Source organism: Teleopsis dalmanni, chromosome 2 (assembly GCF_002237135.1).
Source record: "Teleopsis dalmanni isolate 2A chromosome 2, ASM223713v2, whole genome shotgun sequence".
Classification (NCBI taxonomy): domain Eukaryota; kingdom Metazoa; phylum Arthropoda; class Insecta; order Diptera; family Diopsidae; genus Teleopsis; species Teleopsis dalmanni.
This window is the reverse complement of record NC_051847.1, coordinates 213,223,494-213,239,767: the sequence shown is the minus strand read 5'-3', so window position 1 is coordinate 213,239,767 and position 16,274 is coordinate 213,223,494. Positions and strand designations below refer to the sequence as shown.

The 16,274-nt window shown below is 23.9% G+C and overlaps 1 protein-coding gene across 5 annotated transcripts in view; it reads left to right on the top strand.

Moving 5' to 3' along the window:
* Nucleotides 1-16,274, top strand: part of LOC119685464 (sex determination protein fruitless-like) — a 421,971-nt gene that overhangs the window by 384,680 nt on the left and 21,017 nt on the right. For 4 of the 5 annotated variants that reach the window (XM_038099749.1, XM_038099748.1, XM_038099746.1 and 1 more), the window contains exons 5-6: nt 2,236-2,499; nt 8,863-8,995. In XM_038099749.1, coding sequence (XP_037955677.1) covers nt 2,236-2,499; nt 8,863-8,995 — 397 coding nt within the window. Of the gene's footprint in view, nt 1-2,235; nt 2,500-4,502; nt 5,499-8,862; nt 8,996-16,274 lie in introns of those variants that run through there. The other variant, XM_038099747.1, reaches the window with a different exon arrangement.

Below are 16,274 nucleotides of genomic sequence, written 5' to 3'. Positions count from 1 at the left end.
CTAGATTTACTTGCACTTTAGACCCCTTGAACAGGTAAAAGTGCTACGAAAGCAAAACTAGAAAATTCCACAATTTTCTCATATATACTCGTACATATAAATTATATTTTGTCTAATCTTATATGTAATGTCATAAGTAAATAAATATATTTTTATATATTTGGTAAGTCCATTGATTATAAGTTTCATTCAATAAACTTTCTTTATACGATAAAAATCTTTACATTCATTGAAAAGAACTGCTTATCGGTGGTGCAAAGTTTTAGAAGATAGGGAATGAGAGGGTTTCCAAATAAAACCTTCTTACTTTGCATATGATAATATTTATACTTAATAATAAATATAACGAAGTGTTTTTTTTTTAATTTATTTTGCTCAAAATTGTTTTTATTTATTACCTTTAAGTATCTTGTATAAATTTATTGTGATGGGAAAGGCCTGTTATAACTATTAATTATTTCTTTTTAATTTAGATTTTATTAAAGACATTTTCTGACTTAATGTAATATAATGTTATTAATATAATATTATAACAATATTACAGAATGTGTTAACTTTTGGTGCTTGGAGTCTAAAAATTATGTATTTCCAAAAATCTAAAAAATATATGGAAAAATCACTGATAAAGGGTTTTTGCAAAGACTTAAAATAGTAAAATGATTACCCAAAGAATGCAATAACTTATTATAAATAAAATATTGTAGTTATATATTTAGATTAGGTTAGATTAGAGTGGCAGCCTTCTGCCCAATTCCTACTTGAGCATAAATAAAGGCCCGTTGTAATACCGTAGATCTATCTACCTATTTCTATTTAACTATTTTCTATTTCAAAATCATTTCTTTGACATATTTGCGTTTAAATTAGTTCTATCAGTTATTAGTAATGTATTGATAATTAATTTACTGATTAATTTATTTTAATAAATACTATTTTTAGATCTATTAAATATTTGAACAATGTATAAGATTATTAAGACATTAATTTTATTGATAAGAATATGTTATTAATATTTATAAATATGTTTATTAATAAATTAGGTTTATTAATTGTTACAACTATATACGTTAATATGTCAATATCTTAAGTTCCTTATAATATTATTATAATAATATTTTATTATAAATAAATTCATAAGCAATAAATATCTAGTTATCCTAAGCCAATCAAAATTAATTAATGAAATATGTTTGGTATGATAAATAATAAATAAATCCGTTTTAATCAAATAATCTATATAGGGTTAAAACACACATGATTGGTCATATATTTTATTCCAATATATTGTTGGAACCTTATTACTATTTGGTGTTAAATATCACATCCTTCTTAGTGAGTCCTTTTATGGTAATTCCAATGACTTGTCCACATATAGCTAGGACATAAACTAACAAATACTTTTTCTAAAAGAATCGAGAGTTTTAGGCTTGTCGACATAGATATGATTATTTGCTTAATTTCACAAAAAGTGTCCAGTAATGCCAAATTGTTTGATCTTGCTGGTTTATTCTAATCATAAAAGTATGAAATCATACTTCCGGGTAACACTTGTGGAACTACATAACTTTAACATCCGTATTTTTAATTTCATTCTCTACAAATTGGTAATAATGTGATCCTCCCTAGTCATCAGGATTGATGGTTCGCATCTTATCTTCGTACATTCAGATCAACAGATCAAATTCAACATCACATAGTAGTTTCTTATAGATTCAATGATCTTCCGATAGATTTCTGTATTTAAACTGATTCAGATGCAACTATTTTGTTTGTTACAATATCTACCTAACCTTAGTGAGGCTTATCACACTAGGAAACTCGATGCGAAAACCTTCATCACATTTTGTAGAAAATTTGTACACGTTCGGCGTTTGTTAAACGGTTCATATTGTAAAATGACAAATCTTAATACTTAAAGCAAATTGAATGATCATTCTTTTCGACATATTGCACAAAAACAGTGACCTAAGTCAATACCACGAAATAAATAACAGTTTATAACATAAATAATTAAAGTTATATAGAAATAATTAATAATAAGAAGGCTTACACACCAAATAACCGAATATTATTATTTTCGATAATTATTTTCTTAGAACTCTTACAAATTTTTTAAATAAAAAAATAAAATTAAATTTAAAATATGTTTATTAAATTAATAAATTTACTTATTCATAGATATATATAAATTTTATAATTAAATATTTATTAATTACTTCATTATATTTTATTTAGGCGTCCTCACACAGCAATTTTAAATCGAGTCCCGTGCCAAAAACAGGAAACACATCTGAATCTGAAGACGGCGGTGGGCGTCGTGACTCGCCGTTAGCTGGCAGTCAAGTTGGTGGTGGCATCATTGGTGGCGGTGGTAATGTAAGCGCATTAATTGGTGGAATGGGCCTGAATCAATCACCTAGTATTAAACAGGAATTAATTGATGCCCAACAACAGCAACAGCGCGAACATCATGTTTCTTTACCACCAGAATATTTACCGGTAAGAAATATTTTTTTTTTTAAATTAAATGTTATATGTTTTACTAATAAGTTTGGTTTAGTGTAAGAAGTTTATGATCATTGGAGTAGAAAACGTAATAATGTTTATAAATATGAAGGAAACTATTTAACAAATTTTTTTTACATACTTCTGATTTTTTGTCCTTAACGATATTTAGACTTCGTTGTTTCTTATATATACAAATGATCTTATCGACAAGAATATTACTTTGGGTAACATTGTAGCTATGAGATTGACTAAACTCACAACCAGGCTTCTATAGAGGCTTCCAATGACGAAGCAACCAGACTTCCATAGAGTAGGATATTCTGTTACCTTTCTATTACAATGTTGTTATTATAATATAGCACAACATATTATCTATGGTTGTAGTGTCTTCATTTACTGGAAGCCTCAGACCTACCTTACATTCTTATCTATTATCATAATCAAATCGATTGTAGTTCTTAACAGACATAAATACTTTGAATTAATTAAATAAGTATATCTTATTGTTTATAAGAATTCACTGGATATATTCTAGTACCAAAAATTTAATGATTGGTAAAGATCAATTTTTCTCCCAGGTGTGGATATTATATATAGTTAATGCCAAAGTATACTGTTCACATTCAAACTTTTCTATTTTAAATATATGTTCAGATGGCAACTCCAATCTGCATCTACTGCTGTTTTACACCGGCTATTTCTAGCATTTCTTACTATTATTTACCTTTGTACTATTTAATTTTCGAAGAGTTTGTGATAATTTTAAGGAATTTAAATTTAAATTAGGTACTTCAACGATGTATAGATATATAAAAACAGTTTTTTTTGATCGTAAATACAACTATCTGAGCCAAGGTTACGGTCAATATTTCCCAGTCATCCCTTTTCTTAATTCTCTAGTTTTTCATTTTCTATTTTAATCCATATTTGAAAATGTTATCTTTTTAATTTCCATTTCAATAATTTAATCAAATAAATATATTACATAGTGAAAGAGAGTATTCAACGGCCTATTGTTTGAGCTCAAGTAGGTTTTAGGAACATGGCCGCCGCTCCAACCTAAACTAATCTAGTAAAAAAGACAAGTTTATAACCGACAACTTTACCTTTCATCGCTCACCCATCCTAACCCGTTTATATACCTTGTGTTTCAGATGTTCTACTTTATAGGTCTCCGTTAGTTACGCAAACTAACATTGCTTTTTGGAGCAGTTAATCTTACCCAATATTCTCTAGAAATAGCAAATATAAAATTTTATTATATTATATATAATGTATATGCAAATGTATTATGTAAATCGCAAAGTTTCCTGAACAAGTTTATAAACATTATACTGTCTCCAATATTTGTAGACTTAATCCGTATAGAATACATTAAGTGTCCTGTCTAACTAATCGTAATTTGTTAAGGTTTTTTCTTTGGACCGGTACGATGGTTCCAATTTATAATTAAAAACAAATTTTTTTTTGTAAGCATATTATATGCATTTTAATTTAGCAAATTAATTTAATTTAGAAAGTATTTTATATATGTAACCCTAGGAAGATCCTGAATCTATGTATTGTATTAAATATATATTTATATTAAATTTGTTAAATAATGTACTAAAAGAAAATGCTTCACACTTAATGGAATGAGTTTTGTGTAATTCGTAGAAAAATAAAAACTTAAGAAATTAAGAAATGAATAAATGGAGAAGGATGAAGGATTATTGAGATAATAATGATAAGAGAAATAATCGGCCAAGAAAAAGAAAAAATCTAACAATTTTCGATATTTTTATTTGTTACTTATGTTGTCCAAAGTACTGTTCTGTTTTTATAATTTTGATTTTTACAAATTATTTTTAAAATATACACAAAATAATACTACAAAATCCTTCTTTCCATCTAAGTTTTTGTTTAAAGAAATTTTTCTTAAGTTTTTCTTTTTCTTTGTTTTTTTTTTATGATTTACATATAATTTCAAAATCAAAAAAAATGCCGAAATAAAGACCTCAAGTTCTCTCGATAATCCGAAAACACAAACGCAAAACATAAAAACTCACAACAATACTGCAACATTGTCTAGCAACAAGCAAGAACAGCAACATGTTGATAAGCAAAAATCAAGTATATATGCAACAACTTCACAGCATTTACAAAATATGCGACAACAGTTTGAATTGCTGCAACAAGAAAAATATGCAACAGAACAACAACAAGTATTATTGCACCAAGCAATAAGAGAGCAGCAGCAACGAATGAAAAACACTTGGTATCAACAACAGCAACAATTGACTGCTAATATGACAGATATTGCACAAACAGCGGCAACAGTAACGATACGGCATATGTTGCAGCAGCAACAACAGCAACAGCAGCAACAACAACAACAGCAACACCAATTTTTACAACCTGCCTCAACAGATACATTTCATAGATCCACTTTACCGCTTGATATAACAATGATGAGCAGCAAGTACCTGCAGGAGCACACAACAACAATCGCCGCCCCTACTAAAGGCAGTAGCAACAGCGGCGGAAATGTTGCTACTAGTGGTGGCAGTTCACGTAAAAGTGGACGATTTCGTGCAAATTGGCTATATCAATTCGAGTGGTTACAATATGATGAAGTGGCGAACACAATGTTTTGCAAGTACTGTCGCAAATGGTCGAATGATTTACCAGATATACGCACTTCTTTTGTGGAAGGTAACTCCAATTTCCGTTTGGAAATTGTGAACCACCACAATAAATGTAAATCCCATAGGTTATGTTTTGATCGTGAGATGAAGGAGGTAAAAACACTCAAGGGCACCATTAGTGGCAGTGGCTTAAGTGATAAAGGTGCTGATGAAGATTCCCTAAAGGAACGTTTACTGCACACTGGCGATAAGAGTGATAATACAAAACGCAAAACGCCAGAAATTATCACAATCAATGTTGGAGAGGATAGTCTATAGTTAATTTAAAGAATATTAAATATTGTACATTTATTAATATTTATTTTTTTACGGATACATTTTAAAATAATATTACTCTAAATAAATTATTCACAAAAAAAAATTAACGTTATAGTAAATTTATGTAAAAATTCATTTAATTGTGTACTATATAGATATGAAACCTTATACACCTCAGAAGTGACGTGTTCCGTGGGATCAAAGGAATAGATCCCACACACATAAATTTTTATATTTTAATACTAAAATTAACTAGAAATTTTGATAATGAAACTCCAACACTTCAATATATATAATAATATACAAAAATGTTAGAGACATTGGGTTTAGCTTTTGAGCAGATGATATATTTAAATAACATAACACCAATGTACATACATAACTTTCTAGATATGTATTTCTATATATTTAGAGATGTGATGTACATGTTCATTTTCATTTATATCCTCTATACTTTGACACAATGCTGGATACACCACTGCTCCACAAAGAGTTCTAGTCCTAATAGGGACTAAGTACATTTTCTTTTATATCCTCTCTACTTTTGACACAATCCTGAATACGCCACTGCTCCTCAAGGAGTTCTAGTCCTAATAGAGACTAGGTACATTTCCTAGTATATCCTCTCTACTTTGACACAATCCTGGATACACCACTGTTCCTCAAGGAGTTGTAGTCCTAATAGGGACTTGGTATACCAGCAGGTATAAGTTTCGGCCGTCTTGCTTTTTATTTTTATAAATTACTTTTATTGACCGGAATTAATTCTAACTCCGGTCTAGATGGGGTAACTAAATCTGACAAGTACTGTTACGTCTGTATTTAGTTATTGAAGAGAAGTTGAAGTTTAAGTTGGAGTTGAAGTTGAAGTTCAAAAGAAGCGATAATGGTAATGATGATACATTTTATATAATGTTATATATATTATATATTTTTATTAACTTTTAAAAATTATTTCAAGTCATTAAATCAGAACTTGAAGTGTATCTTAAGAAATGCAATTTCTAATTATATTATTATAATATGATACAGCATAAATGTTTCTGAATATATTTTAAAATTTTTGTATATATAAATAAAACTTAAAATTTAAAAAAAAAATAAAATTTTATATTAAATTTAAAATAATTTTATTTATATATTATATATATTCCTATTGGAAATAAAGGAGGCCAAATTATATTATCGTTTTTTTAAGTAATTATATGTAAATTATATAACATAAACATACATATACATATCATATATATAGTAGTTAAATATTAAAGTTGACAAAATATTTTATAAATCAGTATATAAAATTTTTATAATATAAAATATTATACAATAAAATATTATAATATTATATATAGTACACATAATATTATAAAAAAAAAAATTGTTTTGATTAAATTGATATATTGTTTATTATATAACATTTAAAATAAAATTACATAAATGTATTATTAATTAACTAATTAATATCGTAATCGAATGGAATAGTTTCTTTTAATTTAAATTAATTTCTTAGCTAATACAGCTACTCAGGAAATAATATTTTGCACAAATTGAATATTTATTAACCAAACAATATAAATATATACATATTGATAAAATAATAATTAAAAAAAAAATTTGCTTGTAAAAATAATATATTTTACACATAACTTCTAAAAGACTTTTTAATATATACAAAATTATTTGAAAGTGTCCTTAAGTATTTAGTATTTAATTCAAGTTAAATATACTATTAAATATAATGCACTATATACATATTTAATAATGTCGGACAATATAGTAAATATCTTTAAATTAAAAGAAAATTTTTAAGCAGAGATGGTATATATTATATATTACATATATAATCATTTTTTGTATTGTATTAAAAATAATATATTGTGCTGCATCAATAATAATATGTAAGTTAATAATAATACTTTGCATAAGTATTATTAAATAATTATATTAATATAATATATTATAATATATATGTATATATAAATTGTTAATAATTTTTTATAGTGAATTACTGAATTGAATGAGAAGAATATATTTCATATAAAATTGCGATGAATTTTAATAATAAAAATCAACAATATAAGAAGAAGAAAAATAAAGACCTATATTGCTGTTTTATATAATGTATACATAACATTAAATAATTTCAAGTTGTAAAAATTAAATATTATTTAGTTAATAATTATATGTAATAAAATAAAAATATATATATTAAATTTAAATTTTTTAATATTTAAAAAATTATTCAATGTAAATAACTGCAAGATATTTAAAATTTAATTGTGTTTTTATTATTATAATTAAAAACCATTTTATTTACAAGCAAACACAAATATTTAATTTATAATTTTTTTTTTTTCACATCAATATTATATTTAATATATTTATTTTGCATCAACTGAAAGTATATAATCTTTAATTTTTTGCAAACTTTATTCCATTGTACAATAATTTAAATTAAATATTTGTTCTATTATAATCGGTTTAAAATAATAAAAAAAAAATAATTATAAAAAAATTGTTAAAGAAAATATTTATATAAAATATTGTTAATATAAGTATAAAGCATTTTCCTAAAAGAATTATATATTATATATATACAATACATTTTGTTAAATTTTAAACAATTTCGTTTTTCTTATTTAAAAATGAATATATTGGCATGAAGTAACCTTATTTTATATATTAGGACCCTGATCGCCATCTATCATTTTGTATTGACCTGATACCTCATAATTATTATTTAGTCTGGGTTACATATTGTAAAAGTTGCAATCATAATATGGCTGGCGCTAGACATAGATGGCATATAACAATATTTGTGGCATATGTGATATATTTATCATATATGACATGTGTAACATATATGACATCTAATATGTATGTGGGTAGAATAGGTCTCCAACATTTCAAAATCAGTAAGATGTCTAATTATAACTATAAGCCATTTTTAAATTTTTTAACTAATAATAATTTTTATAATTTCGATAATGTAGGACTATAAAAGATAACAAATTCTCTCGGTTATAAAATATGTCATTTTTGTAATTATTATTATCATATTTTTTTGGGTTATGTTAACTATTTTAATTCTAATAAAGTTGATATAAAGTTAAAGATTTATAAATTTATAAAATTCACTATAAGACATTATAAATGTTTGAAACAGTGATAATAATGGATTGCTCATAAAAAATCAGAGGGGATCAACATTAAATCAGTGTTTAAAATCCGTAGTTCCTACATATAATTTTAATTTTAATTTGCCTGACAGAGACTTAGATACACATTTACACTGATATATTAAAATAAGTTATACAATAGATTATGATAATATTTATGATGTTTAAGGTTTTACTTATAAAAATACCTAAAATAAATTATTACTCACAATTACAACATTTACACATAGACGGCTGCATTGAAATTACACGCGGAAGATATGTCAAATTTATTGTCAACCCATGGCCTACAAACAACCGATAATAGAGAGGAACAAAATGATACCAAACAATTACCATTGGATCAGTCCGATAATATTGATGGTGAGTGCTACTTTTATGCCTACAACTTCAATTATCTTTTTACCGATTTCTAATTTAGTTTGCAAAAATTTTTGCAATATTTTATTTTTTTTATTATATTTTAATTATATATTTATATAATTTATATGTAAAGTTTTATATATAAATATAAAGTATCAAATTCAACTATAACTAAACTTAGTTGCTATATATATATATATATATAGTATAATGATACCCAAAAAATTTACTACATTATCTCCTTATACGTTAGTAGCTAAATTCTATTAATTTGTTTAATTATTATTTGTAGTTAATAATTTTAATAATTAATTGTTTTAGTTTAATTAAAAAAAAAAATTATATAATTATCATTAACAATTTAATAATATACTACATATATATAATATATATTTTTATCTGTATAGAATTTTTGCGGTAATATGTGTTTGAAATGTATTTATTGTTAAAAACTAGTTAAATATAATAAACTTAATATAATAAAGTTATAAACATTAACTGAAATTATTTTATCTGTAATAATATGTTGGAGAGAGGAGTAAGAACAGAATGCAGAAAATTTCTTTGAAAAAAACATTTTTTTCGATATAGTGATTCTTACAATAATACTGCCCCATTTTTCATAAATTTTATATACTAAAGAAATTCAATTTATTATAATTTATGTAATAAATTATATTATAAATTATATGTATTGTCTATTTATTTTCATAACAAGTGAAAAATTAACTTAAGAGACTCATAATTATATTGACTTCTCTCTTTGAAAAAATATGGTTCTGTATAACGACTTTTCTCCATGATATACGGCACTTATTCCCAACTCATAAAAGTAGTTTCAATTTACTCATATCGCATAAGGTCACAAAATACTTAAAATATTTTTATGATTGTTTAATATAATAAAAAATATTTTATTATTTCTATTACGTTATTTCTCTTACTATATTCCTGGAGAAGCAGACACCGATGCGTCAGGTATCATATCATATCATACCCGAAAGAACATATCAACGAAGTGTCCGACTTTTTCCGGCTTTGGTATCAGCCAGTAAATTTGGATAGTGCTTTATATGGTATATATATAGTATATATATGTGTACTATATATGTATTTGTACTTTTTTTAAAAAAAAAACAATCTTTTTTTAAGCAGTAATTTTAACTATAATTCTGTTAAACCCATTTATTCTTACGAAAGCGCATAGAAGGTTCAAAGAGATAGAAACACTTGAAAAACTATATTTTTATTGTTGTTATCATCATAAATCAGTTGGAAGGTTAAAAAAAAATATTGTTGTTGTTATTGTCATTGGAAGATATCATTTGGAAGATATCAGCGGCACTTTATCGCCAAAAAAGACGAGTAAAGTAGTACATCCGTGATCTTAATCAATAAATCTCTAATATTCATCGTTTCAAAAATAAGATCCATTTTGTTTTTATATAAATAGTTTATTTTCAAAATAATTACAATAATTTAACTAATTATATAAAGTTTTTAATAATTATATTAATTTAACTCTAAAATACATTTCAATCATTTTTAGTGGGTTTGTAAGGACGGCAAATATTTCAATATATATGTTACGAGAACACCTGTAAATATAACTATAACAAAATGACTTGTTCTTAAAAGAAAAGAAATAAATTGTATAAATGTAATTATTATAAATAAAAAAGGGTATTTCTTAAATTTTTTGTATTATATTCCTTGGTTTCCTAAACTGTTCTTTTGCTACTATTGGAGATTACTAAAAAAACAATACATTTCCTGTAGTCTATAACTGCTCTTAGTCAAAGAAGAAAGTTTTTAAATTAATAATTAAAAAAATTAATTTAAAATTCCTAAAAATTTATTATTATATATATGTATTATATTATATAATATTTTTTTTTTTGTTATTTAAATTTTATCATTTGAAACATTAATTTTTACTGCATGCTAAATCTTTAGTAAAATTAAAAATTAAAAAAAAACACTTTTAATTCCTGAAATTTTCAACTTTTGTTTTTATTTTTTTTATTATTATTAAATTAGTTGATTTAAAATATAAACAAATAAAATGCTATTTATTTTCTATGCTTAACTACTGTAAGTATAAAATTTAGGTTTAGTTAAAATTTCTTATGTTTCTCCAAAAAAACAAAAAAAATAAAATTTACAAAATTAATTATATGAAAAATGTAATACCTATAATTAAACTGCTATAAATAATAATTTTTCAAAAAAAAAAAACGCCACATGAAAGCAACAGATCAACACCTCTCCTACCATTATTTTGAAACAATAGTACTTATAACCTATGAAACTTAAAGTTATAGCAACATTTTTTTATCTGTATCTGTTATTAGTTTTTGATAGTGTTAGATACTTTAGTTGTATGTGTTTGTTTGTATGTTGTAAGTTTGTTGTAGCATGTTGCATGTCGTCTTAAATATTTTTTTCTTAATTACTTAACTCTAGCAGTTCTTAATAAATATTAAATTAAGTTCCTCTGCAGCACCACTTCCTCTTATTAGTTTGCAGTAAACTCTTTTGATTTATTTTATTCAATTTAATTTTTATATATTCTTAATTAATTAATTTATAAAATTTTTATTTTATAATACACACTTTTATATATTTTTGTAATACAATAAAATAATTTTAATTTCTTTTTTCTATTATTAGTTATAACATATAACATTATAACAATACAAAACATTTCGTCGAAAAACAAATTATTTTAATTTTAAAATTTTAATTTTTATGTATACGAGCAAAAAAAATATAAAATCTCTTATAACATATGTATTTTTTTTTATCATAATAAAATTTAAATAAATTAAAAATGCCTCCGTTAAAATTGTCTACTTTTAACAAAATTATTGGCACATTTTTTTATGTCATTGCCATTACAACTTAATTTCAACTAACAAAAAAAATTAATATTAAAATATATATTTAATAAAATTTAAGATTTATCTATATAAACACATGCATTAATTCATTTTTAAAATATTTAAGTAACGCTAACCTCAAAATAAGTTTAAAACTCTTTCTAGAAGTTCCTTCAAAAGAACTTTTTGTAGAATTTCTATCATTTATTGTTGGATTATTAGTATTTTCATTTTAGAGCTATAGCATATATAGTTATTTTAAAAATTATAATATTTTGGCAGACTTAGATATTTAAATATGGTTCTAACTTCAAAGTATAGTTAAAGTACTTTGAGAGTTCATAATCTAATAGTCTGCACTTTATAATTCATTTTGTATGGGGAGTAGGTATAGCAGAGACTTGAGACTTTAAAAGAAAATTGGAAAAAAGTAGGTATAGCAGTGAGCGGAACACAAAGTGTCTGAACTTATTGGTATAGTACAAGTATTTTGTATTCTAAATATTCAAAAAAGTGAAAAATTGACCATGTTTGGGCCCAAATTTGGATGGTTTCCGGTAAGTCGATTGACGTCAAATTTATATGCCAAAGAAAGCTCATCTCAAAAACTATTTCATTTTAATATCTCTACTGGTTCAGAAAATACAGAATTAGATGACCAATCTAATAACAATTCTATCACACAATAGAGCGGTCCAAAATTCGGTAAAATTTTCTATTCTACTTGTGTAGATATAATGGGTGTATCTGAGTTTGTAGCAGCCTACACAGATCTACATCAAGTTTTAGGGAATGACAAACTTTTTAAAACATAATTATTTTTTTTAAGTCCTGAAAAGTTGTCTCAGTTAGCCTAGCTGTCACTTTTATTAATTTGTTTATAACAAAATTATTATACAATGAGTTTGTGAAAGAAAGGTATATATGGTGGCTTCCGATGTACGTCGGACAAGCAAAACTTTCAGATTAATTGTTAATGTTGTTAATATATTTTTTTTCAAAGTTAAAATACAACTTTAAAAAATATTTAAATATTGTCCGACTTTTTTTTATTAAGTCAATATATTTTGAAAACTCGGCTTCATGTAATTTATTATTAATTTCACTTCACTGAAATCATTCAACCGACTTGATTTTGTTTTTGCTTTTATTTAAATATTTTACTATTAACAATTATTTTAAATTTAAGCTCACTACCACCACTCACACTTTAATCTATAATATATATATATTATATATATATGAAATAATTTTTTTTTTAATTTACTTGTTTTTGTTTAACTCTACTTTTGTCTTTAATGTTGCAACTTATATAAAATCAGTAAAATATTAATAATAATTAATTGATTAATTAATTAATATTTTAGTATATGTCAGTCTTTTAATATTTTTGCTATTAGTTTGGTAAGATACATAAACACATTTAAACCGATTAAAACCGATTTAAACCGAATCGAACCGATTGACCGATTGGAAACGATGTAACACGACAAAATACGAAATTGCAATGGGTATATTCAAAAGAACTCAAACTCAAATGTTTACAAAGAAACATAAAATTTTATAATTTAATTATTAATATTGAAATTAAATTATAATTCTAAATATTAATTTAATTAAAATGGAACTACTTAACGTATTCATGTAACGCATCTCGACACTACTAAATTTTCTAATTCTAATTAAATGTGCATTTCTATGTGTTTTTACTCAAAACTCGTCTTACAAATGCTCTTTTTAACCACATATGTATTAGGCTTTATTTATAAATATTATTTTCTACTACATATATATTTATTTAGTTTAAAATCTTAATAAAATCTTAAAATAAAATAAAAACTCCTTTTACTTTGGAGGCTGAAGTGTGGATCTGATATCTCTGAACTAAATATGCCATGTGCCCTCACTTTTGAAAACCTATCTGAAGTATATTTAAGTTTTTTATTAAATATTTTGGCTTTGAATAAAATTTTTTACATTAATTTATTAATAATTTTATTTAACTAAATTTCTTCGTATATAAAAAACATAAAGTTTTATTCTAACTTTTCGTTTAATTTGTGTACGTTTAAAATAATTCCTTATATTTTATTGTATTGCTTTATACTTAACAATGTGTTTTTATTTAAAAATTATTATCTTTTTCAAAAAAAGAAATTTATTTAAAATATTATAAAAACTCTAAAAATGCGTAACGCACATTTATTTATTTTTATCTTAAAAAAAATAAAATTTCTTTAAATATTTGTAATATTTATTTTTTATAATTAAAATACTAAAATATCAGAAATTTGTAAAAAAATTTATTACAAATTAATTATTAAACTATTATTAATTATTTTAATATACTTGATAAATATTTACTCTAGGTATTTACTGTAGTCATTTATTAGTTGCAGTAATAATAAAAAGAACTGGTTTTAAAAATTAATATAACAACAAGAAAATATATTTAAATAATATTTAGTTGTATAATTTAAAAAATTAACTTTAGTTAACCAAGTAATGAAAGAAAAATATGTTGCAACATTGAAGCGCTGTGTAAAAATATAAGAAAAAATAAGTTTAAAACAAAATTATACCGTGGAAACATGTAAAATATTCAAAAAATAAAAAAAAATTACAAAAAATTAAAAAAAAATTGTTTTATTAAAAACAAAATGCACCAAAAACAAGTTCAACACGAAATTTATTCCTTTGATCAGATTTAATTTATTTATTTTTTAAATTATTTTTTTTTAAATATAATTTAAATATATTTTATTTTAATTTTATTTATTTAAAAAAAGACCAAGCATTCCTTGTTGTTAATTTATACGATCTACACACGAATCCTGCTATAAGATCCTAGCAATTGTTTTGAATATTTACATTAAAATTGTTTTTTATATTATTTTTATATATAAGTACTATGCCCAGCCCACCCAGCTTAAGCATATAAAAAGCGTTTAAAATATCAATTGACTTTGTTTTGTTAAATTTATTTAAATACACAAATAGTTTAATTATAATTAGTATCCAAAATATACCCAAAAACCTTTTCCCAAAATTTTAACTTTAAGTTTTTATTTATCTGCATTGATTACTTTTTTAAAATATTTTGTTAACTTTTTAGATTTAAAAACACTAGCATTGTTTTTTAAGCTAAATTAAACAAAAAAAAAAAAACAAAATAAAAAAATAGTTATCATATTACCTTATATATAAAAATGTTATAAATCTATATAAATATAATGCTGCATTTATATATACATAAATTACTTACTTTTATTAAATTAAAAACAAAACAAAAAACCATAAAAATAATAATTATAAAATTAAAACCTGTAGTTTGACTGTTGTTACTAAATTAAATGCATAAACTTAGTTGACACTCAATTTTTTTAATTTTATGTTAAAAGAATTTATTTTTTTGGAATGGTTTTTTAGCAAAGTACATAAAAAAAGAAAAAAAAAATTGTTGAAACTTTTTAAAAAAAAGAAAAAATAAAAAAAAATTCAATAAAAATTTTGATTTGCTTTGAAAAAACCACGCAAAATTATTGCAAAATCATTTATTTTTAATGCAATGTTTACACACAAGGGCTTAGCAACATTCCTGCTAACAAGAATTGTTTAGCAACATGTTTCGAGTTTGACTTCCGCGTTTTATTGGTTAATTTTTGAACAGAAATTTTCTTTATTAAGCATTAATTTCAATTAAGTATATATGCTCATTATTATTTATGATCCTTTGGTGCATTAGTAATTTTTGAAGGATGGCAACTCTGGCCGAGTGAGAGAAAAGTAAACGAAGCAAGTTAACGGTTGACATTTAACAAACAAGTTGTTAATTAGAAATAATTTGATTAGAAATTAATAAATAAATTGTTACTCAAACTGTTCAAGAAGTAATGTATATTTTTATTAAGTAACACGCTGTTATTTTTTGTTAGTTTTCGGGAAGCTTCATCATTCTCTATCGGTGATTCTATATATGGTTCATCCGTGAACAAATTGGCCATGAGAATTTCAACGCCTACAGAACCTTTGCAGAAGCCTTTACAGAATACTTTGCAACATTTTTTTTTAAAAAAAATTGTTGAGCAACATGTACTGATTTGAATAGAAATCAAAATCACGTTTGTATTAAATTTTACAAGAATTTTTTTAACAATTATTGTTAAACAGTGAGTCCTGAAAAGGACTTGGTTTTGCAACATTTTTGTTGACGGAAATTGTTGAGCAACATGTTTTGATTCAAGTAGAAGTCAAAATCGCTTACAACGTTTAGAGCAGATTATAGCTCTTTCGCCATAATGAATTGTTGAGCACCATGTTCTGATACAATTGTAAGTTAACAAGAGAGTTTGCAACATTTTTATTCAAGAAAATTGTTAAGTTACATGTGCTAAGTC